The sequence below is a fragment of the Mesoplodon mirus genome (assembly GCF_964341445.2).
Source record: "Mesoplodon mirus genome assembly, chromosome: X".
Taxonomy (NCBI): Eukaryota; Metazoa; Chordata; class Mammalia; order Artiodactyla; family Ziphiidae; genus Mesoplodon; species Mesoplodon mirus.
The window spans coordinates 14353099-14379183 of record NC_138981.1 but is presented as its reverse complement, the minus strand read 5'-3'; the positions used below and the strand labels follow the sequence as shown (position 1 = coordinate 14379183).

General features: G+C 42.1%; 2 protein-coding genes across 6 annotated transcripts in view; both read left to right on the top strand.

The window, feature by feature from the left end:
* Nucleotides 1-4411, top strand: part of VEGFD (vascular endothelial growth factor D) — a 38614-nt gene extending 34203 nt beyond the window's left edge. For all 3 annotated transcript variants that reach the window (XM_082609618.1, XM_082609617.1, XM_082609616.1), the window contains exons 6-7: nt 3044-3239; nt 3822-4411. In XM_082609618.1, the coding sequence (XP_082465744.1) occupies nt 3044-3239; nt 3822-3936 (311 nt within the window). In that variant the 3' untranslated portion in view covers nt 3937-4411. The remainder of the gene's footprint in view (nt 1-3043; nt 3240-3821) is intronic.
* A 7131-nt stretch (nt 4412-11542) lies between these two features.
* On the top strand, nt 11543-23866 carry PIGA (phosphatidylinositol glycan anchor biosynthesis class A). 3 transcript variants are annotated; one of them, XM_082609522.1, is made up of 6 exons: nt 11543-11580; nt 13537-13617; nt 18533-18665; nt 19421-19553; nt 19710-19916; nt 23002-23866. In XM_082609522.1, the coding sequence occupies exons 2-6, from the start codon at nt 13599-13601 to the stop codon at nt 23266-23268; spliced, it is 759 nt and encodes a 252-aa protein (XP_082465648.1). In that variant the 5' UTR covers nt 11543-11580; nt 13537-13598; the 3' UTR covers nt 23269-23866. The 3 variants fall into 3 exon arrangements, with proteins under 3 accessions (XP_082465648.1, XP_082465646.1, XP_082465647.1); XM_082609520.1 differs by having other exon boundaries at nt 13537-14316; XM_082609521.1 differs by lacking the exon at nt 11543-11580 and adding an exon at nt 11918-11982 and having other exon boundaries at nt 13537-14316.
* The last annotated feature ends 2219 nt before the right edge of the window (nt 23867-26085 follow it).

The window sequence follows — 26085 nt, the reverse complement described above, 5'->3', positions numbered from 1 at the left end:
GCAAAGGGGCAGGGTCCTATGGACTCGTCACTGGATAAGGGCTGCCTCAGAGAGGGGATATAACCTTGGGTGAGGCAGCTTCTTTCTGCTGAAGGTAATTCCTGGGGAGGGACTTAGCCGGCGCCCATGCGTGTTGAGGGCAGGAAGAGTAGTGGAGAAAGAGAGGAGTGTTCTGAGCCAGGGGAAAATGAGCGCTCAGGGCTGGAAGTGAAAGACCGCAGCGCGTCTGGCTGCTGGAAGACGGTCAGCATGGTGGGGACGTTACAGGAGGGGGCTGGGTAGATGTGAGAGAGGAAGCTGGAGAGGTTCACAGGGGACCCTTGTAAAGCGTGTCCCAGAGCTTGGATGTGATGCTAAACTCAAAAGGAAACCACTCAACTGGTTTAAGTGGACAGTGACAGCACCAGTTAGAATTTTAACAGAATCAACCGAGTGACAACGTACAAGAGGATGGGTTGGCCGGGGGCAGGCAAGGAGGAAGGGGACCTTTTGGGAAGTTGTGGCAATGATGGAAGTGAGAGGCACGGGGTAGCCTGGATCACTTCCCATCACTTCTCATTTTCATCTCCTGCAACTCGGTTAATGTGGGCCAAGTTCATGGTCACTTCTCCAGTGGCTTCATCAAACTGATGACATATGTTGAGCTTACTGTTCACTAAATACTTTTTCTTCCCACACATGTGGCTATTAAGCCAGCTGCCTTTTCTACAATAACTTCTCTTCCCTGGATGAGCATATGTGAGTTAGTGAATCCAAGTCCAATTTAATTTCATCTTGTTAGATTCAGGCCACTGCTCTAAACTGTTTTAAAAAACAAACAGACAAACAAGAAAACTAAGAATACCAAAAAAAGAAAAAAAAATTAGGGAGTCCTGATTCTAGATTTTAAATTCCTCAAGATACCCACAAATTCAAGAATTTACTTGGAAAAATTCCATCAGTTTATTGATTTAAAATAATAAATGGAACAAGGCTGAGGACCTAACACATTGGTATCCCATCATCAACTTCCCTAGGATTGAAATTGATATACAATACATCGGATATCACCCTTAGCCAGTTACCGCTTCACTCAGCTCTCCTACGTCCATTCTCTGTCACTTTCAACTTATCTATAAGGATTGAGGTCAGCCACTGCCAACTACCTTGCTGAAGTTCAGCAAATACCTGGTAGACGGTGTTTCCCTAAACCACGGCTCCAAGAATGGAGTTGGGAACAGCCTGAAGTGTTCTAAGTGAGTCTCTACTGCCACCTAGTGATCCATGCAAATCTTTTAGGAGCTTCTATCTAGTCTCATCTTGCCCCAAAGTGACACCTGGCATCTGCATATGGCTTACAAAGCTTACCTTTTTCCTCTTCACACAATTCAGAATGGAGGATCCTCAGATCTAGCCTTTCAATACCCATTCCACATGAGCCCTCAAAGATCATCAGTCACAGAGCAGTTAAGACTATGAGGTTGGATGACATGAGATTGCCATTTTGATATATCATTAATGGCCAGATATTGGCAAGACCATATGCCTTAACCCAATGTCTTGGAATGCTAGATGGGATTCTTCAGAATCTCCATATATCGGCCTGCTTCAGGACCCTTGTATTACAACAAATAAACTCAGCAAATGTTTATCAAGTGCCTATTTTATGCCAGAACGATGAGACCTGATCCCTATAACCTTTAGGATTTTTTCATTAACAGAGGAAACATAGAAATAAACAGACAAATGTAAGCAGTACCAGAAAGGACAGAATGGAAATATGTACAGGGTAGGGCCCTTAACTAAATTTGAAGTTGGGAAAGGTATCAGGGGGAAAGGATGACTAGCAAAGGGAACGACAAGGCGAAAAGCATGGGGTTGAGAGACCCTGACATGTCACGAGAACAGAAAGTACTATAATTTGGTATGGAGGAGCATAGGATACATGAGAGAGAGACAGAAGATGAGTCTGGGAGGTTAATAGGGTCCAGCTCATGGAGGGTCTCTTTTGTCTTGGTGGGGAAATTGACTCTTATTGGGAAAAAGAGAACCTTTTAAGGTAATTAAAGCAGTAGAGCAGGGACTTCCCTGGTGGCGCAGTGGTTAAGAATCAGCCTGCCAATGCAGGGGACACGGGTTTGATTCCTGGTCCGGGAAGATCCTACATGCCGCAGAGCAACTAAGCCCGTGGACCACAACTACTGAGCCTGTGCTCTGGAGCCCACGAGCCACAACTATTGAGCCCTCATGCCTAGAGCCCGTGCTCCGCAACAAGAGAAGCCACCACAATGAGAAGCCCACGCTCCGCAACGAAGAGTAGCCCCCCCTCACAGCAACTAGAGAAAGCCCGCGTGCAGCAACGAAAGACCCAACACAGCCAAAAATAAATAAATTTTAAAAAATAAAGCAGTAGAGTGACATGATTAGATTTGCATTTGATATTGTGGAGAATGGATTGAAAGGGTAAAACTTGTGGTGGTGAGGTGAGTGAGTGCCATTTGCACACAAAAGTACAAGGTACTGACTGAATTGAGGCCGTGGCAGTGATGATGAAAAAGAACAAATTCAGGGAGGCAGAACTGGGTGGACATGGTAATTAGATTCAACATGGCGGGTGAGTCAGGAGTGACGGCACCGTTCACTAAGTGAGGCAAAGTGGGAGAGAAGCAGGTTTGGGGAAGAAACTCAACACTTAGCTTTCCTCCAAGCCTTTCAAGAATGTTGAGGTGACACTGTCAAGTTCTTCCAAAGTTTCTGTCTCCTCTGTTTTTTGCAATGAGTTTCAACTCGATGATCAGAATTGGACACGGAGTAGTAGTTATCCAGTTGTTTTGTATATTTTCTAGAAGAAATATCGGTCAGCTAAGTGTGTCAAAAACCTCTCAGACCCTCCTCTCTCAGCTGATCATGTTTTCCAACAGATGTCTGTGGAATCAAAGTTCATTGTCATTGCTGTATCCTTTATATTAGTATTATGATCTGCGGTGAGGAAATACATCACTGTTTCTACCCATAGCCTGGAAGGTGTGAGGTGTACTTTTTGACCAACACTTTTTCCGTTTAGATCACGCTCATCTCCAGGAGCTGGCTCTCTGCGGTCCACACATGAAGTTTGATGAGGATCGTTGCGAGTGTGTCTGTAAAACGCCATGTCCCAGAGATCTCATCCAGCACCCAGAGAACTGCAGTTGCATTGAGTGCAGAGAAACTCTGGAGAGCTGCTGCCAGAAGCACAAGATATTTCACCCAGACACCTGCAGGTGAATGGCTTTTTGCACTTTTGCCTAAATTTGGCCCATTGACATTTAATGTAAATACCATTTAGATTTGGTGGGATCCCTTATTAAGCCAATTTTATTGTTCAATGCCAAGCCCCCTTTTTGATAGTAAAACAGAGGTTTGGCAACTACGGAATAAGTATATAGAGTGATGACTGATTGTGAAATCAAGAAAATCCTGCCTGCTATTGTTGGCTTATGGATCTTAAGCAAAAACTAAAGTTGATGAAATTTCAACAATTATTATTTCAGATCAGCTGACTCTTTAGCTCAATCTCTCTCTCAGTATATATCCACATATGTTTGCTTTTTTTCTTTGAGGAAGGGGATGTCATTGGATTCATATAGCAAGAACTTTACTGATGAATAGAACGCTTAGAAGTTAGCAGTTGTGCTTTAATAGATTTTGAAACCATGTGGGGTAACCATCCAGGATTTTATATTGACATTTTAAATATGTATCTGGAAATTTTACTTTGAAAACGTAATCAAATCAGATCAGAGTTTTTCCTTGGAACTTAGTCCTTGATTCTGAATTCTCATGTTTATTTTCTTTTGTAACAGCTGTGAGGACAGATGCCCCTTTCACATGAGAACCTGTGCAAATGGAAAACCAGCATGTCCAAAGCATTGCCGCTTTCCAAAGGAGAAAAGGGCCGCCCATGGGCTCCACGATTGAGCAAATCCTTGATTCAGCCTTGATCCCCAGTTCCCCATCCCTGTCGTTTTAAACAGCATGCTGCTTTGCCAAGTTGCTGTCACTGTTCCAGTTGTTAGAAAAAAATCCGTTTTACATAGTACTATGGTGAATCCAGATGGACCTTCCATTAAACACCAGGTGAGGATTCCCTGGCTCTCTGACAGGTGTCTTCTAACTGAAGATGCTCTGCACACCAAGGAATGGAGAGTGAAAAAGGTTTGATCATCATGGAATGACAGGTACCATGTGATTAATTACTCAGAGCAGATGAGGCAATTTGCATAGTCTTCGAGTCCTTTGCTAATTGCAACTCTCTTGTGAATTATTCTGATTCTTTCTTATGCCGATTTTGATTTGTATGATCAGCACTGATTATCCGATTACTGTCCAGCTTGTAGTTTTGAGTTTACCAAACTACTGCCTGTTGTTTCATATTTAAGTGTATTTAAAGAAAATAAACACATTATTCAAGCCAGAGAATTTCATGTGTTATTTAATATGCTACCGCTCTAAATTTTATGCTAAAGAAAAAAATATTTTACAGAGAGAAAGGAATTCAGAAGTGGGAGGTGTGGGAGAGACAAGAACACAATAAAACTAGACTCCACTTTTGGGAAACCGAAAGAATAGCTCTCAGAAGGTTTAAGGTTCTAAACGAGGTTTAATAAGTGTGACCCCCAAATCAGCTGGACATCAGTCTTTCCTTTGAGATTCAGTTTACCTTGACTTGACCCCCAGTTGAACTTGACTTGATGGAGGAGAGCCCACTGGTGCCCCTGACGTCTTTGCGGGTGTATATTTCTTCCGGCCACCTCCAGTTCCACGTTTCTGCACTTAACTTATTCAACTATCAGTCTCATTCACATCTCAGTTCTCAGGGCCACATGATTCATCTCTCTTTTCCACAGCTACCCAGGAAGGGAGCACAAGCCTTTTTCCTTTGCTTTTTTGCTCAAATACTCCCACAAATAACTTGTTGATGGTGTAGATTTACTGAAAAGTTTGGTAAAACAGAGGGAATTTAGCAGCTCTAGCAGAACTAAGTTACTTAGCAAATAACTTAAAAATTGATGCTCTCCCAAGCATCTTGCATAGATATGTAGGTAGGTAGGTAGATAGATAGATGATAGATACACACATAATCTATTACATTTATTGCACACTTTTGTAAATAGTTATGTTCATGTTATCTCCCCACTACTCTGTGACCTCTTTACGATTGGAACTGTGTCCTGATCAAACTTGTGCAACCCAAGTTTCTCAGGCCAGACCATGTGGAGCAGTACAATAATAAGGAGATAAAGAATGATAAACATAGCAAAAAACTGTATTGTTTCTCCTGGAGCCGAATGGTAGAATGCTTGGATCCTGTCTCAAATCCCCGCCCTTTCTCTCTCAGGGCTCCTAAGCAGTTCCCGTGTTCTCCCCTCCTTTGCTCAAGTTCTCTCAGAGCCTGTGGCTCTGGGCCCTCTGCTTCCTTCCTGGCCTTAGCTCTCAGCCCCTACCCTGGGGACACAGCTGATCTTGACCTTGCCTGGGACCAGTCCCCACAGTGCAGCCATTACCATGGCCTCATCATTTACTGGTGTTGGCCCAATCACTCCTGTCCTGTCACTGTCCCTTCTGTCCTCACTTTATGACCTTCATGTCAGTGGGCCTTCTTTCTTCTAGTTGTACTGTTTGATTCTCAGGCTTCTGAAAGGGCTCACAGGTAACTTAGTTTCTTAAATGTATTAGCATTCAGCTTCTCGCTCTCTCCATTCAGTTTCTACCACTCTCTCCTCCTCAGTAGTATTTGGTTAAATTCCCTTGAGAGCTGGGGCAGCAGACGGTCCAAGGGACTCTGCTCAATTAGAGTCACTTTGCTCATCTTGACTGGTTAAAAAGAGAGGTCGAATCCCAGACAAGGAGAAAAGACTTGAGTTGAAGGACAGGCTCTGCCACTTAATTGCATTATGAGGCCAAGCCACCTCATGGTGCCTTAGCTTCCCCTCCTGCTAAATGCATGAGTGATAATCTCATCTCCCTGTATCTCAGAGTTAATTTCACTCCATAAATGAAAACAATTGGAAAAATACAATGTACTTTACATATTAAAGGGATTATCCGCCAAAAGAGAAGCATGACTGTGAGCACAATTCTTGGCTTATACTGGATTCCTGGATCTGCCCTAAAACCAACTCAAACCATATTTTGGTTAGTGGCTCTGGCTCCCTAATTGCCATTTAGATGGAGATGTTATAGGGAATTCTGGACAAAATATATGAGATCTGGCTTTACACTTCCAAAACCTGTCCCCCTGCTTTCTCCCCAACCATCACTAACCACCAAGAGACTTGGACTTGGATCCCTGAGGCTAGGTCTCGGCTGGGATGGTCCTTAGGGTGGAGGTGGCGGAACTGGCCTATTGCCTTATTAGAGTTCACTGGTCATCGTACATGAATATTTGTCATACTAATAGCTTTGGAACGTGAGCTGCAATTTTTCAACCCACAAAATTGTGTTGCAAAATAAAAATATGTGAGAAAGCCCCGAGAGCTTAAAGCAAACACAATAAATGCCAGCGATGCATGATGTCCCTGATTATCTAAGCCACAAGGCCAGCAAATGCATTAATAGGACAGCGTGGATCATAAATCTGTGACTACAGCAGTGTGGTGGGAGACCCTTTGGAGGTGGAAACAGATTGGATCGCATAATGGTCAGAGTTGGATGAGATTAAAATACTGCCTGAGATACTTGATAAAGGAGATGACACAAATAATCCATTTTAAGACTTTTAAGGAAAGAAAGAGTTGGGTGAAAATTGTGAGCTTAACGGATTTGGTCATTTGCTCAACAAGAGCTGGACTTTGTCTAATTTACTCATAATCCTCAGTGTGGGAACAATGTCTTGCATGCAGTGGGTGCCTAATAAATGATTATTTAGTTAATAGTGAAGTATTGATTCTGTGACCAGTGAATGGGAACTCATCTGCCACTGGCATGCCCAAGGTGAACTCTTATTCTCCAGGGCTTCTCTCCAGGTGGCTTTTCATCATTCAGTATCTTGCCTGAGTTTCTTCACAGCATAGCCACTGGCTTTCAAAAGGAGAGCTTCCAACAGGACATGCCTCAGTGCATAAGCACATATTAAGCTTCTGCTGCATCTCATTTACCGATGTCCCATTGGCCAAGTGAGTCACATGGCCAAGCCTAGAGTTGATGTGGGAAGGGATTAGACAAGGGTGTGAACATAGGAAAATGGTTCACTGAAGGCCACCATGTAACAGTCTCCCACAGGGTTGGTTCCTGTCTCTAGCCACACATGGAGACCTGTTAGTCTCTATTGTTTTACAAGAGCTGAACCCTCGTCAGTGTCTTCCTGCTTCCACATACAGAGTACAGGACCTACGTGGCTTGGTTCTGATCACCATTTTGCACTTTGGTTCTGTTTCTGATACATGGAAATATTTAGGATCTTCTTTTAATCCCAGCTATAACATGAATTTTCTCATTTATGTCTCTTGTTTTTCTTTTTGAGGCACAATGAGAAGAGAGGAATCTCAAAATATTAATTGAAAATGTCATCTTGGCTGGAAGTCTGGCTCAGCATCAAATCCATTTTCCGTAGTAAGATCATCTATCAGTTTACTCCAACCTTCCCTGGAAATACCACCCTTCTCCTATCTGAACCCTTCCCCTTCTCTCCCACTGTGAAATTGCACAACAGCATTCACTGGACAGTCAGCATCCAGCTCTGTACCCTGGTCACGTTGTTCTTGGAATAATCTTGCTCCCAGCAGTTGCATGAGCACTCTTTACTTCCATGAGCTAAATGCTGGCAGCCAGAAATACTCCTTCCCTCTGAACTCCCAGTATTTTTCTTGTATTTCTTTTGTGGCATTTATCGCTTCCTACCTTTTATCATAGATATTTACATATGCCTTAACTTTGCCTTGTTTCCTTGCTGGTAAAGCTCATGCCAGTTTTTCCCTGCCTTATGCCTTATATATATAGATAGTGGGCTCTCCATAAAAATTCATTGCCTTCCCACTCCAAAATTATCCAAGAGCTAATTTACGTATGAATTTGCAAAGAGTTGAATTTCAAGGGAAGGTGATATCTACTTTTATTTTATACCTTCTCAATTTATAGGTCATTTTATACTACCACTGGTACTGATTGCCCTCAGAGTCTATTAAGTGCAATCAGAAGGCACTGCGTGTAAGTATTTTAGTCTAACTTTAGTGGTTTATAAGAAAATTCTCTAAAGACATACCCTGATGCCATACATTTAGGCAGCACACTATAATTAGAATTATCCCCAGATTTATAGCTTCATCCTGCTGCTACAACTTTCTTGTTGACGTTTAGAAAATAGCCTTAAATCGTGACCTTAAGGTTTAACTGACTAAAAGTGGAGTCTCGGGCTTCCCTGGTGGCGCAGTGGTTGAGAGTCCGCCTGCCGATGCAGGGGACACGGGTTCGTGCCCTGGTCTGGGAGGATCCCACGTGCTGCGGAGCGGCTGGGCCCGCGTGTCCGGAGCCTGTGCTCCGTGACGGAAGAAGCCCACATACTGCAAAAAAAAAAAAAAAAAAAAAAAAAGTGGAGTCTCATACCCATGTGAGATGGTGAGCCATGTACAGAATCATGATTTATTTGCCTTTTAATGTTCAGTGCCTAGATCAGAGACGAACATGATGAATGTTCAATGTTTCCAGACTTTGTTGGAACCATAGACTTTGTTGGAAGAGCCTGTAGGTTTGTCAACCCCTCCACCCCAGAGGCTCGGCAACAGGGTGCCTTTATTAATACCTATTTATAAAGGTCAGCCTATTCTACAGTATTTAAAATACAAAGAACCTTTCAAGAAAAGTAGATTGCTTTTTACCATTGGTAAAAGGTATATAAAAGCTAGAAAAGATGAAAAGCTTTGGGCCTCCCTGGTGGCGCAGTGGTTGAGAGTCCGCCTGCCGATGCAGGGGATACGGGTTCGTGCCCCGGTCTGGGAGGATCCCATATGCCGCGGAGCGGCTGGGCCCGTGAGCCATGGCCGCTGAGCCTGCGCATCCGGAGCCTGTGCTCCGCAACGGGAGAGGCCACAACACTGAGAGGCCCGCGTACGGAAAAAAAAAAAAAAAAGATGAAAAGCTTTTAAAACACACTATGTTTAATACTCCCTGTATTCCCCACAAAGCCTTTTATAGACTAGGCACTCAGGAAATGTTTGATGATGAAGATAGAAAATATTTATTCTCTTTTGAAAATAGCTCATACATTTTTTGAAGGAGTATTGGCATCAGGATCTTGGAAGATTCACGGTAGAATTTCAAACGTGTATTGTGATCAGAACTATGGCAGTGGCAAGCCAGGAGTTCAGTAAATGAGTCTTAACCCTCACTTATACAATACCTTCCAGGATTTCTGCACAGTAGTTATTGTCTTAATACGTATTGCAGAGATGAAGAGACCAAAGCAATGCTGCACCACCTGGTAGTGTTGGTATTATCTGTGAAACCAACTGCAAATTATTTAGCTTGAATAAATATCCTTGAGTCTTCATCACTTTTATTCTCTGATGCTTCAATATTAACACAGGGCAGAGTATCTATTCCCACTTGAGCCTTACTCATTAAAGTTAGCTCATTAATACACTTTGAATTCTACAGCCAAAGTGCTCTTTTTTAAAAATATATATATTTTTTAAATTTATTAATTTATTTATCTTTGGCTGCGTTGGGTCTTCGTTGCTGTGCATGGGCTTCCTGTAGTTGCAGCAAGCGGGGGCTCCTCTTCGTTGCGGTGCGCAGGCTTCTCATTGCGGTGGCTTCTCTTGTTGTGGAGCACAGGCTCTAGGCACTCAGGTTTCAGTAGTTGTGGCACATGGGCTCAGTAGTTGTGGCTCACGGGCTCTAGAGCGCAGGCTCAGTAGTTGTGGCGCACAGGCTTAGCTGCTCTGCGGCATGTGGGATCTTCCCAGACCAGGGCTCGAACCCATGTTCCCTGCATTGGCAGGCAGATTCTTAACCACTGCGCCACCAGGGAAGCCCCAAAGTGCTCTTTGAATTATATAGCAGTGCACTGTAATTTTTATAAGGCGCACCCCTTGACATTTTTTCAATACATTTTATTGGGTATACGTGTCAGGGATTGTGCAGGCATAGAATAAAGAAATTCATTAATACAGCTAAAACGTATTCAGTGTCTAGTACCAGGAACAGACCCTGCTTCTGTTTACTCCCTGGCTGGGAAGGCAGACATTTAACAAGCAAATACAAATGCCAATTTTCAGAAAGCAGTCCACGTGAGATCCCAAGAAGACACAAGTCTCCAAGGATCAGGTTGAGGAAGAAGGCGGGGGAGGGGGTGTGAGGGGGAACAGGCAAACAAATTGAATATCACCTGATAAACGCTATACCAGCATATGGCCAAAGTGCTGTCAAAATACAAAAGAGGGAGGATTTAATTCTCTCCAGAAGTTTGGGTAGGGCATCAGAAAGGAGCCGAAATCTTCAGGGATGAACAGGCTTTCTGCAAGCTTAAAATGGGTGCTGGTAACGATGGTGGTGATGGTGCTCAGGAAGGCATTTGCTCCGCTGGGGAACCCTGTGTACCCACTGTGAGGGGTGGATGACCATCAGACCACTTACAGTGATTCATTAGCCTCTTGGCCAAGCACCACCATAGCCAGCTGAACCAGTTTGAATGGGAGTTGATATTTCAGGTCAGACCTCAGTTTTTTTTCCTCCAGAGTGGAGGGTTGCCAGGTAGAATGAAACATACCCAGTTAAATCTGAATTTCAGATAACGAATAATTTTTTAGTAAAGACCCCAATATTTGGGACATACTTATATTTAAAAATATTTGTTTATTTGAAATTCAAATTACTAAAAACTTTGACTTGACTTTTTATTTGTGTATTTTATTTACTACATCAGGCAATCCTACCAGAGTGGTAAGAAACTGGTGGGTCTGCTGTGGCACAGATAATAAATAACAAACAAAACGCCACCACGACCCCAGCTTTCTGTAGCCTTCCCAGCCAAAAGTCTCTCCAGTTGGAAGCCAGAGAGAACAGACTTCCAGAAAAGAGACGCTGTACCTAGACAACCAAGGCGCGAACCCACCCGACGGTCCGCAAGACCCGCGTTTAGAAGGGCGGTGCATCCTGGGAGTGAGTTTTCTAAGTTCGGATTCGCCTCCGAAGGCCACGGGACTACAACTCCCAGGAGCGCCAAAGGGTCGCTGCGAGGCACGCTGGGAGTACTGGTTTTACCCCGTCGAAGGGTCCTGGTGGGCTGCTTGTGTAACAAGAGACCAATGCCGATTTTTAGAGAATCTCAATATTAAGAATTCATATAAAAGGTTAAACCTAGGATTAGTGCTTTCAATACAGAGAAAACAAGTCTTCCGGAACATAGTGGCAACTGTGCAGACGCCCGCTGACGTTACACCCCGCGCTGAAGGGTGGGGACTGAGCGTCGCTCCTGCATGTGACCCCAGCGCCTCTTTGTGATTGGCTGTTCCGGGGGCGCGGCGCTCGGGCGCGGACGCCCCTGATTGGTGCTTCGGGGCAGTGGGGCGGGACTCCGGCTGCAGCCGCGGGAGGTCCGGACACTGGCGGCCATGGGACTCGCTGGTAAGTGCGTGTCTGAGCTTCCCGCGCCGGTACTCCGTGCCGCTTCCAGGTGGGACTGAGCTGCCCTCAGGGGAGCGTGGCCGAAGATGGAGGGGGCGAAGCCGACCCGGCTTGAGGCTCGGAGGTCGGGGTCGAGGGTCTCCGGAGTCGAGTGGGGCTGAGGGTGCGCTGAGGCGGCCGAGCTGTAGCCGGTTCCGCGTCGGCTAAGGCGGGCGGGGCGAACGGCTCTGGGACTCCCGGCCTCGACCTCCTGCTCACTCTTTGGCCGTTTTCCTCCCTTTGGGCCTAGAGAGACCCCGCCTGACTGTGCCGGGGTCGCTGACTGAGCGGGGTCATCCCTTCCTTGGCCCTGGTGCTCCCTAGCGACCCCGCAGCGAGTGAAGCTGGACCGGCGCTCGGCGGGTGGGTGGAAGCACCGTCCTCTTGACCCCAAGCCCCCGCCGGGTCACCCTAAGGCTTCTCTTGAGTCTCTGCTGATAATAACTGTCTAGGAACTTGTTGACCGTGGCCGTAGACTTTACGGCCGTCTCGCATTTGCCACTTAAGTGGCTGGGTGGGGACCTTGGACCGATCGCTCAACTTGTCTGGCTTCTCATTCGTAAAATAAGAGAGGTATATTCACTAGATCTCCAAGCCTTCCTTCAACTTTAAAATTTTAAGAGTCTGTGATTGTGCCCTTTGTTGAGCTTTTACCCCATCAAAGTGTTAGGCGTGATAACCGTGATAGGCACATTTCTCACAGGACATTGCAGGTTAATGACAACTTTAAATGATTTCATTTGGTGCTTTACTCACTGTTTTCGTTATCATTCATCTTATAAAATTGAATGGAACTGGAAATTCGGGTTTAGGTGAGAAACCACAGTAAGAAAACGTTAGTGAAGCCACTTAAAAGTACAGACTTGAAGAATCTTATGATTTGGTAATATTGAATTGTAGTTAGCCAATTCAGCTCAACAAACACTCATTGAGTATTTCTGAGACAATATTTAAAATAAACATGACTTGGTTGGAGGGAACAGACTTTGCACAAGCTGTTACTTCGCATTTTCTGAGTTTGCGGTGAAATCAAACTCAGACCTTTAGGATGTCTTCCCATTGTATAATTGAGTTTCTGGAGGCATGGAAATCTCATTTGTAAAGCTGAGAAGGAGTTTCACTCACTTTCCAAGATTCTCTTTAGCTTTAAATGTCTAAGAATCTGTAATCATACTGAATATTGAGTTGATGATTTTTGCGCTGATGATCTCGGGGACCTCTGAGCTGAACATTTTCTACTTTAGAGGTATAAAATGGCTCCAGATCCAGCCCGTCTCTAGTTTAGTTTTTATCTTTCGATTTCAAACTGAAGGGAGGGACACTCATGGAGGGAAGATATACATAACTGAAAGTTTAAGAAAATGAGGGGAACGGTTTGATTATTGCCATTCTTGAACAAGGAAGGAGAAAATAAGGTATGTGGCATGTGCTACAGGTGACACTTTAAAAAGCTGCTCTCAAAAGACAGTTCTAACTCCAGGTATATTTTAGTGTAAACCACAGACTTAATACTAGCGAACTTGATGAGATTCATTGAGTCAATGGCTAAGCTCTAAAGTGGGGTTAGCAAACCTTTTCTGTAAAGAGCCGTATGTTTTATTATTTGAATGAACTGGTTTGTTAACATGGCAAAGTATTCTATGCTTTGGTGTAACAAACATTATTTAAGATTATGTGTAATGGTAGTTTTAGAGCAAAATTAAGATATAAGGACATTGCAGAGTCTAGTTTTGTTGTATGACACACAGTAAGTGCTAAGCAAGTAAATGCTGTCAAATGCATGAATTCATCCTATGCTTTGTTTTATTTCTAGGGGAAAAGCTGACAGATTAACATTAAAAGAATATTTATGTCTGGATTTGGAGTGTGGAATGTATTTTGTCTCTGAGCTTAGATCCTGTTTACTCTCTCTTTCAGGTACTAGAGGACACATATCTTAACTGGGTTGCTCTAAGGACTAATGCCTAAACCATCTCAGCATGGCCTGTAGAGGAGAAGGTGGGCATGGCCAGCGTCCCTCAGCTTCACTCTCCCATGTCAGCCCTGGACGTCTTTCCACGTGTAGAACCTGTACCCATAATATATGCATGGTGTCGGACTTTTTCTACCCAAATATGGGAGGCGTGGAAGGCCACATTTACCAGCTCTCTCAGTGCCTGATTGAAAGAGGGCACAAGGTCATAGTTGTCACCCATGCTTATGGAGATCGCAAAGGCATCCGTTACCTCACTAATGGCCTCAAAGTCTATTACTTGCCTCTGAAAGTCATGTACAACCAGTCTACAGCCACGACCCTCTTTCACAGTCTGCCATTGCTCAGGTACATATTTGTTCGGGAGAGAGTCACGATAATCCATTCACATAGTTCCTTTTCTACCATGGCCCATGATGCCCTCTTCCACGCCAAGACAATGGGCCTCCAGACAGTCTTCACGGACCATTCCCTTTTTGGATTTGCCGATGTCAGCTCGGTGCTTACAAACAAGCTTCTAACTGTGTCTCTTTGCGACACAAACCACATAATTTGTGTCTCTTACACTAGTAAGGAAAACACTGTGCTAAGAGCAGCACTGAATCCTGAAATAGTGTCCGTCATCCCTAATGCCGTAGATCCTACCGACTTCACTCCAGACCCATTTAGAAGGCATGATAGTGTAATAACTATTGTTGTTGTCAGCAGACTTGTTTACAGAAAAGGTAAATGATAGCTACAAGCGCACTGCACAGCCGCCTCGTCCTTGTACAAAGCTGTTGAATATTTGTGTTATAATGATTGTTGGGCTTTTTGGTTTGTTTTATGGTTTTATAACAACTTCGTGAAATATAGCAAAGAACGGTCTACTAATGTTTTATACATCTTAAAGAAGAAATTTCTGGAACAGTGGTAAATGCTATTCCCAGCCCCAGCCCCCCCCCCGCCCCCGGTGTTTTCATAGCTACTTAAAAGGAAAAACAGCAACCTGATGTTATTTAATAGGTCAGGTCTTTAAAAAGTTTCCGTACACATGCAGTAGGAAGTACAGGGCCCAGACCATCACATAACCCTTTCTTTTCATTGCAGATATTTTGAAAACTAAGAAAATCACAAGGGTGAAAACTAAGATCAGCTGTAACTGTAGTATTGAGGGATGACCCTAATGAACGTTTGACTTACAGCTTTTCTGTCATTTTTATGCATACACTCAAAGTCAGGGAGCTTGTTCTGCACATTACTGTTTTGTAGCTTGCTTCTTTCCTTTAATCGTAGATAAGACATTAATAATGAATTGGCACGTAAGTGCTAAAGGGGGGTCAGATGGCCCAGAGTCTGATCCTGGCTCCATCCTCCTGTGTGATCGAAGACAAGCTACTTGACATCTCCGAGTCTCAGCTTTTTCTTTTGTGTGATTTGGGCAGCAGTGGTAATCTTGTGAGGTTCAGTGATGGTTCCTGTACAGTACTTAGCCCAGTTTGTACTCGGTACGTGTCTGCTGTGCACAAGGAGGATTGTTTTAGTGCTTCGGCAGCGCGTCATGGACGCCACAGTACAATTTGTGGAGCCTTGCTGACTAAAAGTCTGAAGCAGTCCAGTTATTCAAAACAAATGGTTTTCTGGATGGTATTTGAAAACCTGTCCAGCAATCAAAATTGTCACTAAAAGTGGGGAATTGTTAAAAAGATAATATGTAAACTCCCCCTTTAAAATATTTTAATTTACTCAAAATATTATTACCATGCACTGAATCACCAATAATTTGATTTAGGCCTGCAGGCTTAAGAGTACTGGTCCACTGATTTGAGCTGCATCATCTTTCTTGCACAATCACCTTTAAAAAGCATAACTTACAGTTGCCAGTTTGGGTCTCTTAAATGTGGTGAGAACCTAAGGGCATATGAAGTTATGTACTTCTGGATTTTTCATTTGTTTTTGATCTTATACAGTGGTTCAGGATATCCCCTGATCTGACAAGGTTTTTTTTTTTACTGTGTCTTTATTGAATTTTTTAAACCGTTCAGCTTAGTTTCACAGAAACTCATTTTGTCCATTTATGTGCTATTTAAATACTGTAACAAGTATAATAAAATAGGCATCAGACAGATTTGTGGACAAATGCAGCTGATTCTTGGTCAGCATGAAGCTCAGCGGTGGGACCAGCAGTGTCCCAGTGCACTAGGGAGTGGCCTGAAATCCACGTGTGGGCCTTGGTCAGGATGGTTTACCTTTGGAATGGAGAGCCTTGGTCCATGCGGTGATCCACTAAGCGGAGGTTGGTGAGAAAACTTCTACTGAACTGCATTTTTGGGGGTGACGGCAATGAAATGCTTCCATTCTTTACTTGAAGAAGATGTGAATGGAGCAGCATTCTGTGTTCTGAATCCCTCTTGGGATATTGATAATGTGTTTGTTGTAACTTAAGAAATGTGCCTATTTTGTTTGTTCACCAAATAATATACCTTTGTGAGATAGCTAGCTGAGAAAGCATATGATGCATACATGGTCAAGGATCCGAGCGAAATTAACTTACCTGTTCAAAGATTGAACCTGTTACCTTTACTTCACTAACTATGGTATTTTAACCAGCTGAGCTAACCACCAAAGAGTGAAGGTACAACTTTCCTGTTCTCAATTCAGTCATTTAACAAATATTTATCAAACCCTTTCTGTATGTCAGGCACTGTGCAAAAAGTAACATTCTGAGAAGGAATGGCCACATCTGTAGCCCAAAAGTGAGTAGTTGTATTAATGGTCCATTAATTATTAATACATTAATTTCTTTAGGAGGTGTTCATTTGGACCAGATATCAAAGGCCACTGGAACGTATTAAGTAAGAGAGAATAAATCAAAAGTCATATTACCCAGGATCGCTGGCCTCTTCCCCCTTCCATTGAGCCCGCTTTGCTCTCAGGCAGGGTTTAGCAGCGCTCACGTGCATGTGCAGACATGCCCCACTTCTTGCTCTAGTGCTAATGATGACTTACATGTATATTCTGCAGTTGATAAAAGCCTGTACATGGTACAGTACCTCACTTGACCCTCCCAGCAACTGTAGGGTAGATGTTACCTGCATGTAACAGACAAACTGAGTCTCAGAGGGGGTAAGTAACTCACCCAGGTTACGCAGTAAGTAACAGAGACGACAAGCCTGAGTTGAGCTCTTCTTGAGTTAAGGTCTCCTGTTCCCTCCACCCTCAGCCCAGCCACCATTATCCTAGGTATAGATTCAGAAGATTCTATTAGACTGTGCTTTAGAAGCACTTCAAATCAGAGTTTTTCTTGTCCATTTTGTGAGAATATGGCAATTGAAAGTCCTTTGGTACGTTTCATTGTGTTAGACTCTTGTTAGAGGCACCAGAACATTTCTTATTATGGGGAGAAAAAACCTTTATTCTTAGAATAATAATATAGATCATTGATAATATTAATCGGTTCCGTTTCTTTTAATGTACTTGTCAGAATTAAACAACAATGCATTGAAAGCCCATCGCCTGGTATAGTAAGCCCTCAGTAATTGTAGCGATTGTTACTAATTATGATTATTGCTCTATATGTGGGGTTTTGGTTTTTTTCATTTAAAGTATGGATTCTTAACCTTTGTATTAGAAGGGAGAGAGGGCAAGGAGGGAGGGGAAGGAAAGAATTGTAGGCGGTTACTTGTTAAAAGTCATTAAGACACCTGGTTTATCTAAAAATCCAGTTGATGGACTTGGTAATAAACTTGAAACAAAGATAGGTAAGATTTTAATGAGAAGCTTTCATAATTCAGAAAAGCCACATGTGAATTTATGTTTGCTAATGCAATCATATTTTGAAAATACTAGCAGAGTTTACGTAATAAATCCTACTTTGAATTATTTAATAAAAATGACCCTATATATATTATTTCTCCTGCCATCTTTTTAATAATTGATCTGCCTGTATTTGGGAAGATTGATAGAAGAAGTGCAGTTCTTGTGTATGTATGTGTATGCATTTCTTTAACTGGCTTATTTTACATTTACTTTTGAATGTGTATGATTTGTACTTGTTAATGAGCTAAATTCTTAAACATCAACACGACTGTCACTTTGGATTGCTACTTTCAGACTAGTAGGGCATGATTTATTTTGCTGCTTTATATTACCTAAGGTTGTATTTACATATTATAAGAAAATTTCATTAAAAAGAAAAAAAAGGACCAAGATGCACCCTTTTGTTCTGCAGACTGTAATGATCTGGCAGTGGAAGTCCTGCCACCTTCATTCACTGTCATTCTGGGCAAGTGGGCTGTAGCAGATTTGGATGGACTATTACAAATTTTGCTAATACCCTAGTGTTCGCTGCAAAATCCTCTGTACAAACTGCATTCTCAACAAAACGGAAGCAGCAGTCATATTTTGCTGCTGAGCCCTTTCCTATAGTAGGAAGTAGAATCAAACGCTGGTAGAATTTTATAGGTGAAAGAGACCTTGGACTTCAGGTACATCGGTCTGTTCATTTTCTCTTATCAGGAAATTCCCATTATCAAAGAGTTTGCTCGTAAAAAGATCTGGGTCAAGACCCAGATCTCCAGTCAACTCTCCTGCTCTGCAGAAAATTTTAACTGAAATGTAAGCTACCTCAAATGCCATTTTTTAGCAGTAGGTGTTGTGTAAACACAGGTGAATAACCTAGAACACAATGTTGAAACGAAACAGAATAGTCCACGAACTGGGTGTGTGGAAGTTACCCATGGGTGTCAGTGTATATATCCTCAAGAACTCTTGGGGGACCCCTGGCAGTTTGTGAACGATTCCACCATTCCAGGAAGGGTTTAAGAGAATTTGTTTCTCTACTTAAGTAAGGGAGGCATAGCTAATATTACTTTTCAAAGTGAGTGGATTCTCAGAAGTTCTGATAAAATTTTTTTTAAGGTTAATTATTGATAACTCAAACATTCAACTTGATGTTTTCAGGGACCGATTTGCTTAGTGGTATAATACCTGAACTCTGTCAGAAATATCGCAATTTAAATTTCATAATTGGAGGAGAGGGACCAAAGAGAGTCATTTTGGAAGAAATACGGGAAAGATACCATCTCCATGACAGGTATTGATGGATTCCATATTGTCTTGGGTGAGAAAATATCAGTTACCTAAAATTGGTTTCGGCTACATGCCTGCATTAAGTGGGCTGCTTCTCCTACATGTACTTGATATAAAAATGTAATGCAAGGCCTATTTAAGAAAAATGATATAAAATGGGGAACCCTACTTAAGGAATTAATAATTTTATTTTTTCTGTTAGCCCAACATTATTTGACTTTAGGGGGCACTGGTTGGGGCACCCGAGAATGCACAAAAAAACAACTATTTGATCGGAAATGTTTGCAGATTCTCAAGCCATACTGAGTTGTGATTTAAATAGCACGGCCCAAGTCATGTAAATTGCTCTGCACGTACAGATTTGAACATTTCTCTTCCTCGGTAACTTAGTTAACGTGAGCTGTGTGCATGTGAAGCATCAATTTAAAAGGGACATTTTCCTGTTTAGAAACGACACTTTAACATTTACTCATCAAAGTGTATTAACATTTTCATTGAATGCAGACTGATTTTGGAGAAGATGAAATCTGATCTGTGTGACAAAAGTTAGAAATATGTTAGCTGTACAAGCTTTAACCAAACAGCTTTATATGACTTTCTTTTAGATCAGAGTTGGGTGATATTAATCTTTTGAGATGGAAAACATTAGAAGCAGTAAGAATCTAAGTATAATATGAGTAGCACACTTGGCTTATAAATGGTATTTCTTTTGTAGCATGATTTTTACTCCCCTCTTTTTTCTCTCGTTTCAAAAATCAGAGTGCGTCTCTTGGGAGCCTTAGAACACAAAGAAGTCAGAAATGTCTTAGTTCAAGGACATATTTTTCTTAATACTTCCCTTACTGAAGCATTCTGCATGGCAATTGTGGAAGCAGCCAGTTGTGGTTTACAGGTAAAAAGCTTTGAGGGCTTATTACATTGTTGGGGTTTCTGTATTTGTATTTTGAAAAATAATCAGATGCAGTCTGTAATATTTTTTAAATTGGTATTGTCTGTTTTCCTGAGAGATGAATTATGGAGGATCACATGTTCTTTTTTTCTTTTTAAGGTTGTAAGTACCAGGGTTGGTGGAATTCCTGAAGTACTTCCAGAAAATCTTATCATTTTATGTGAGCCTTCTGTAAAATCTTTGTGTGAGGGATTGGAAAAAGCTGTTTCCCAACTGAAGTCAGGAGCATTGCCGTCTCCAGAAAATATCCACAACATCGTAAAGGCTTTCTACACCTGGAGGAATGTTGCGGAGAGAACTGAAAAAGTATGTCACATGCTAAGAGAAGGGTATTTGAAGATTGTGTCTTGAATTCTTACTTGATGTTTCACGTACACACTTGCTTCTTTTTTTTTTTTTTTTTTTCTTTTTGCGGTACGCGGGCCTCTCACTGTTGTGGCCTCTCCCGTTGCGGAGCACAGGCTCCCGACGCGCAGGCTCAGCGGCCATGGCTCACGGGCCCAGCCGCTCCGCGGCACGTGGGATCTTCCCAGACCGGGGCACGAACCCGTGTCCCCTGCATCGGCAGGCGGACTCTCAACCACTGCGCCACCAGGGAAGCCCACACTTGCTTCTTTTATATAGGTTTACCATTTCTGCTCTATTGCTTAAGTTTATGAAGTCTCTTCCAAATGAAGTGAATTCTGTATTACTTCTGGTATATGTTAGGCTAAGTTTGTAGTCAAATCATTGCATTTGACATCTGAAAATAGCAGTAATGCAGTATCTAGACCTTTCATTAAACTGGGCATGCAGGAGTTACAAAATTTTCTAGAAGTCACAACAATTAGAGGCAAAACTAATATTAAGATCTACTCTTAGACATTTTCTTGAGGCTCTTTATAATTCTAAAGCATATAGGTCTATTAGAAAATATATGGTTTTGCTTAGCCCGATTGTGGCAACTTATAAGTTACAAATATTTAATCCAGGCTACTTCCTAAAACTCCCGTGTCACTTTTGCTAGCTGCTGTGATTTTTCTACAGGAGAGGGATTTTTGCATCTTTGGGCTGATTGAGAACATAGTAAGTTAGAATTCAAAAAGCACGTGACAGATGTTGGAAATAGGATCACAAATAAAAAGCAGCAGTAGAAAATTGGTAAAAGGACAGGTGCAGGATATAGGTTAATGCCCTTAAGTGGGAGAGTACAGTTGTGGGAAATGCTTCCTTATTTCGAGGTCAGGACTTCATTTATTCTACTCAGTTGTGCCCTTTGTTTAAGTACCTCTCATGACTTCGTCTCCCTCCTGCCTCTTATTATCACATAGCAAGCTGGATGGAAACGCTGTGCTTCTTAGAAATTGTGACCCAGAAAGACAGTCAGTTGGGAGCGTGGAGAAGGTAGTGCTTTATACTCTCATTGTATTCAGTGGAGCAACTAGTTTCTAGCCCAAAGTAGAGAGCAAGATGGAGCCGAGTAAGCAGAAAGGCTTTCTTACTCGGTTTAAATTGTAAATTCCCATACGTAAGGTGAGCCCCGATTTGAATGGAAGTGCAACAAAACTCTTTTTATCTCTAAAAATCGTCATACACAGTTTGCATTGAAACATAAGTTTCAATTAACAAACAGTTTTGACTGAACTAGCTCTGAGGTAGCCACTTTCTGGAAGTTTTGCAGTTGCACCACCCGTATGAAGTAAGTACATTTCCTTGTTTTCCTTTGGAAGTTGGGGCGCAGCACTGATTACCTGCTGGGAGCGCGTGGCAGAATCGCCCCGGGAGCCTTTTCGGGCTCTGTCCGGTTCATCTTCTGTGCCCACTGCTGGATTCTAAAGTGACCCTTTAGGAGCAGAGGGGGTATGGGAATGGTGGGCAGGGATATTTGGTTCGGCAGGTTTTTTCAGTGAAACCCACCCTGATTTAGGACCACATCTCTGTAATTGTGCCTTTACCTTCTTGATCAACGTCATGTAAATCTCAGAAGTTTGCGCTGTTGTAGATAATAAGTTTGGGGCAAAGAACTACGGTGACAGTTTGTCAGCTTGTGTTAAAGGAGCGCATTAGGTTTTTTTAAAAAACCACAAATTTTCTTTTAGTTAGGCTTAAAGTAATAGTAGGACGTCTGTATTGTTTGCAGTTTTACACTCTGGCAATTTATAGTATACATTCCCAAAAAAACGTTAATCCTTGTCCCTAATGGATTTTCCTCCCTGTCATTCTCTCCATAGTAGCAAATTGTTATTTTGTCACTTGAGATCATAAATTAACTGACTTAGAAATAAAGGTGGACACACGGGTGAGTTTGTAGTTGCTCTTTTAATTCTACCTGTTCCACACAGGATGTTTGATCCCTTTCAACTCCTTAATTTAACTGCTATTTAGAAAAATTGATCAAGAAATGGAATCAGCATTCATGCTGGAAACATACTTTTTCATTTATAATTCTCCAGTCTCAGCATAACGCTCGATATAATTCTGACTACAGTGTATTCCAAATGTCCTCGGGCTAGAGGAGCTCGATGAAAACAGCCCGGACCTTTCAGAGGCCGTTGACCTTTAGAACTTGCTCTGCACGTCAGAACTTTCTTGAGTTCAAAAGGAGATGGTTTACAGGTCTGATAACATGAGAATGACCACAGGTAATGCCCAAATGCAGTTAAAAAACATGAATGCCGGCCCATTTTGTGTTTGAAATAAGTATATTCAAGGGGCTTTGTTTTTTTCTTTAATATTTCAGAGTTTAGTGCTTAGCAATACTTTCAGAAAGCAAGCCACCTACTACCAATGCTCAGCAATAAACTTTATTTTGTTTGCCACTGTTTGACCTATACCATCTACCAAAATTTCCCCCATCTCTTTCTGCTCCTTTTACTTGGAATCCGTGAAATGTCTCTGTATATTCTCCCCATCTGTGCTCAGCAACACGGTGTCACTTGGCTGTGGAAAGAGGAGCCTCTCTGTACCCAGAAGCACACTAGATTGTAACTCTCTGATGGTAGTTGAGTCAAGGAATCTTAAAGGGCCAGTCCTTCTTCCCTGCTTGGGGAGTCACTGCTGAAGTAAATATGGCCTCGACAGGTGGCCCGAAAAGCCGCTCCAGCATCTCAGGACTTTGGAATTCTCATAGTTGGTTAAATATTGGTGGGGATCCCCTAGGGGACAGGAGCCGTGGTAGATTCATCTTTGTACCACACGGTATACATACCCCAGTGTTCTGTCCAGAATAGGCACTCCATAAGTGTTGACTCAAATGGCAATACGTAGTGTAATCAGTTTCATTCATCACATCATTTCTGTAACAGCAGTGAAATGTGCGCGCCTTCTGTTAACATCTCTAATGCACTCCTGGTCTGTGCAGGTCGTTGTTTACTGTGGCTCCCGGTGCTCATTCTCGGCTCTCTCCCGCCAGGTGTATGACCAAGTGGCGGCAGAAGCTATGTTACCGATGGACAAACGACTGGACAGACTCATCTCTCAGTGTGGCCACTTGACAGGCTGCATTTTTGCTTTGTTGGCTGTATTCAACTTGTTCTTCCTCATTTTCCTGAGATGGGTGACTCCAGATTCTATCATCGATGTTGCAGTAGATGCCACAGGGCCAAAGGGTGCCTGGACTCATCAGTATCCTTACAGGAAAAAGGTGGACGAGAACAATGAGGTATCTAAAACCAGGTAGAAGAAAGCCTGGATTGTGAGATTTTAAACACTTGTAATAGTTCTATTAAGACTATTGAAAATAACCTTGCTTTTTTTCTTTTTAAAGTTAATAGTAAGTTATGCTACCTCTTTATCATTCCGTGTTTTATTTTGAGGAAAGATAAACACTTATGCAATTCCTGAGTGTAGAAACTCCTTGCACTTATTTAAAATTTGGGAGAGAACATTGAAGCCACTCAGGTATGCAATTTTTCAGACTACTGAAATCCCTCTAGCAGAGATGTTTTAACGTTATATTTTGGGAGCTTTGGGTGCTGAAGGGCCAAACGTTTTCTGGGCATTTTTTGGCCAGTTTTAAATGTTCTACCATTGATTAGACATTCACCAGATGTTTACAAGTTTTCTTTAGGGAAGTACAGCAACTCTGTGAACTATTTTAAGTTGTGTTCATACTACATTTATTAGAACTTAAGTCGTGTTCTTAAACTTTTATTGGGTATGCTCAGTAAGTGTTCCATATAATCAGCAGGTTTCTTGACTAAAATGGGCTGTCAGCGACCAGCATGTTTTAAGCACCTACCACGCATAGAATGTTGAACTAGATGCTTCCTGCGGTAAGGACCGGGGGTGGGGGGTGGGGGGGTGCATTCGCTCTTTGTTGATCACTCAGATGGCTCACTTCGACATAGTCAGGTTTGATATGAAGTGGTAAGATATCCGCCATGTCGAAAATGCTCATGCTTTTAATGCCAGGAAAACATTGCCGGCATACTCGGAGTTCTTCTTTGATCTTGTTGGATGCATTCTCCTAGGTTGAGCCTTCATCTTCGCTTGTGTGTATGAAAATACTTTTTGCTTTTTAAATACTAGGGACCGATACCACTGTTGATGATAGTGCAGAGAAACCCTCTACATCTCTCAGTGCATAATTTAGTCCTCTGTCAATGCCTTCTTGTTTTCCGAGCACAATGTACGAGGTGTGCCATCTCAAAATCAGCTGCTACCCTGTCCCTTTGATAGAAGTCACTTCCCTTCACTTGTGGCCTAGCTGATGCCTGATAAGTATTGTCAGTGTGCAGAAGTCTTGACCCCAGAATGTTTTGTTTATAGCCAATTGAGTCTGAAAATTTTAGGAACACAGTCTCTTTGTCGATGGATGTTGTTAACTGTAATCGTTGTGGCTCATAGCCATGGGTTTTTAAACCCCCAGTTATCCACATGGTGTGTCTTATTAATTCTTTGAACTCCTTAGAGTAAGTTTTTGTGGTTAAGGACTGTGAAGTCACAAGAATGAGGTACTGTGGGTGCACTAGTTAGATGCTGGCAGTATTGCGATTCTGTACAGGATTTCTTGTTTTCATGACAACATTCACAGAACTTCTTTTAAAAAAGTATCTTAACACACCTACTAATTGGTTGCCACTGATACATAAGAAATATATTTGTGTTTTGTACTAAAACACAAATGCAAGACTGCAATTTTTAAAATCTAGAAGTTAGGGGTTCTTTTGTTAAAGAAAAACAGACTGACCCAAACCATTAAATCTTACTGGGATTTTTATGTGTAGAAACTGACTTATATAAATATGAAACAAACAGTGCCAATATTCATGATAAAGCAAGAAAGTGTAACATTTGGTTTAATTTATTCTGTTCAGCAATTTTTAAAGGCATACTGCTGTTTTTTTCTTGTATGTTATTTTTGTTTTTTAGCTCTTTTTTTTTTCAGAATTGTCTATTAAATTGCCATTTATTTCAGATGGAAATAGGATTTAAAGTTCTTGCATGAAACATGTAATTTGCATATTTTCCTTTTTTTTTTTCCCTTTAGCAAATGGAAGTAAATCTGCTTGTTCTAGTAAATCTTAATTTTCAGGCTTCCCGAATACCTAAATTGTAACTGTCAATGTTGCACTGGTCAATATGTGGAAACATATTGTTCTGCCCTGCTACTTACATTTATTTGAAAGTGAACTTGCAGTGATGAGGAATTGATGAAAAATATATTGTATTTCTTTTGATGTTCCAAAAAGTAGCACATGTAAAACTGATTTATGGAAACATGCTACATGTCCAAAAATAAAGACCAAAATGACATTTTGACATTTTTCTTGAGTTTGTCTTGTTTGAAGAACAGAATATTATTTACTAGTTGAGCAACACTGCCCACAGCCCCTACCTCCCATGGTTTTTTTTTTTTCAGTGCAATTTGATGTTTTGCTTGGTCTGTTAGAAAAACAGGAAATATCCTTCAGTTGATGAATTACTCTGTCATCTTTTCTTTCTACAATATTCTCTCTTTTACTCATGGAATAGCAAGTTCAATTGTGCCTTTGTTTCCTAATCCAAACTCTTGTTTTTCAGTGCACTAGAGTTTTTCAGTACACTGCGTGAGACAAATGAATACATCCGTAAAGTACTGTGCATGTGAGCTACATAATTATGCATTATATCTTGCAAGCTATTTTAAGAGAAATTGGAATTTTGACTTCATTTACAGAAGCCCAGTGTATGATCAGGCCCCCCAAGATGGCTGTTCTCTTGCTCTCTGTACATCCCCTGCTGGACCAGTGCCTGCTTCACCTATGCCCCACTCACATGACTGACCTTGCTACATACCTGCCCCAGCGGAGCTAGTGATTATTCTAATCTTTAGATCAGAACATCTCCACCTGATAACTTATCAAAGGAGCCGTGAGGGGCGTGCCCCTCTGCTGGTTTCCCTGGTAACTGATGAGCCCACCTGACGTCAATTCCCCTATAACTGGTAAATCTGCCCCTTTCCCTCGGTAGCGAAGACTCCTGCCATGTCCCGCCATCCTGCCAGCTGCTGTCT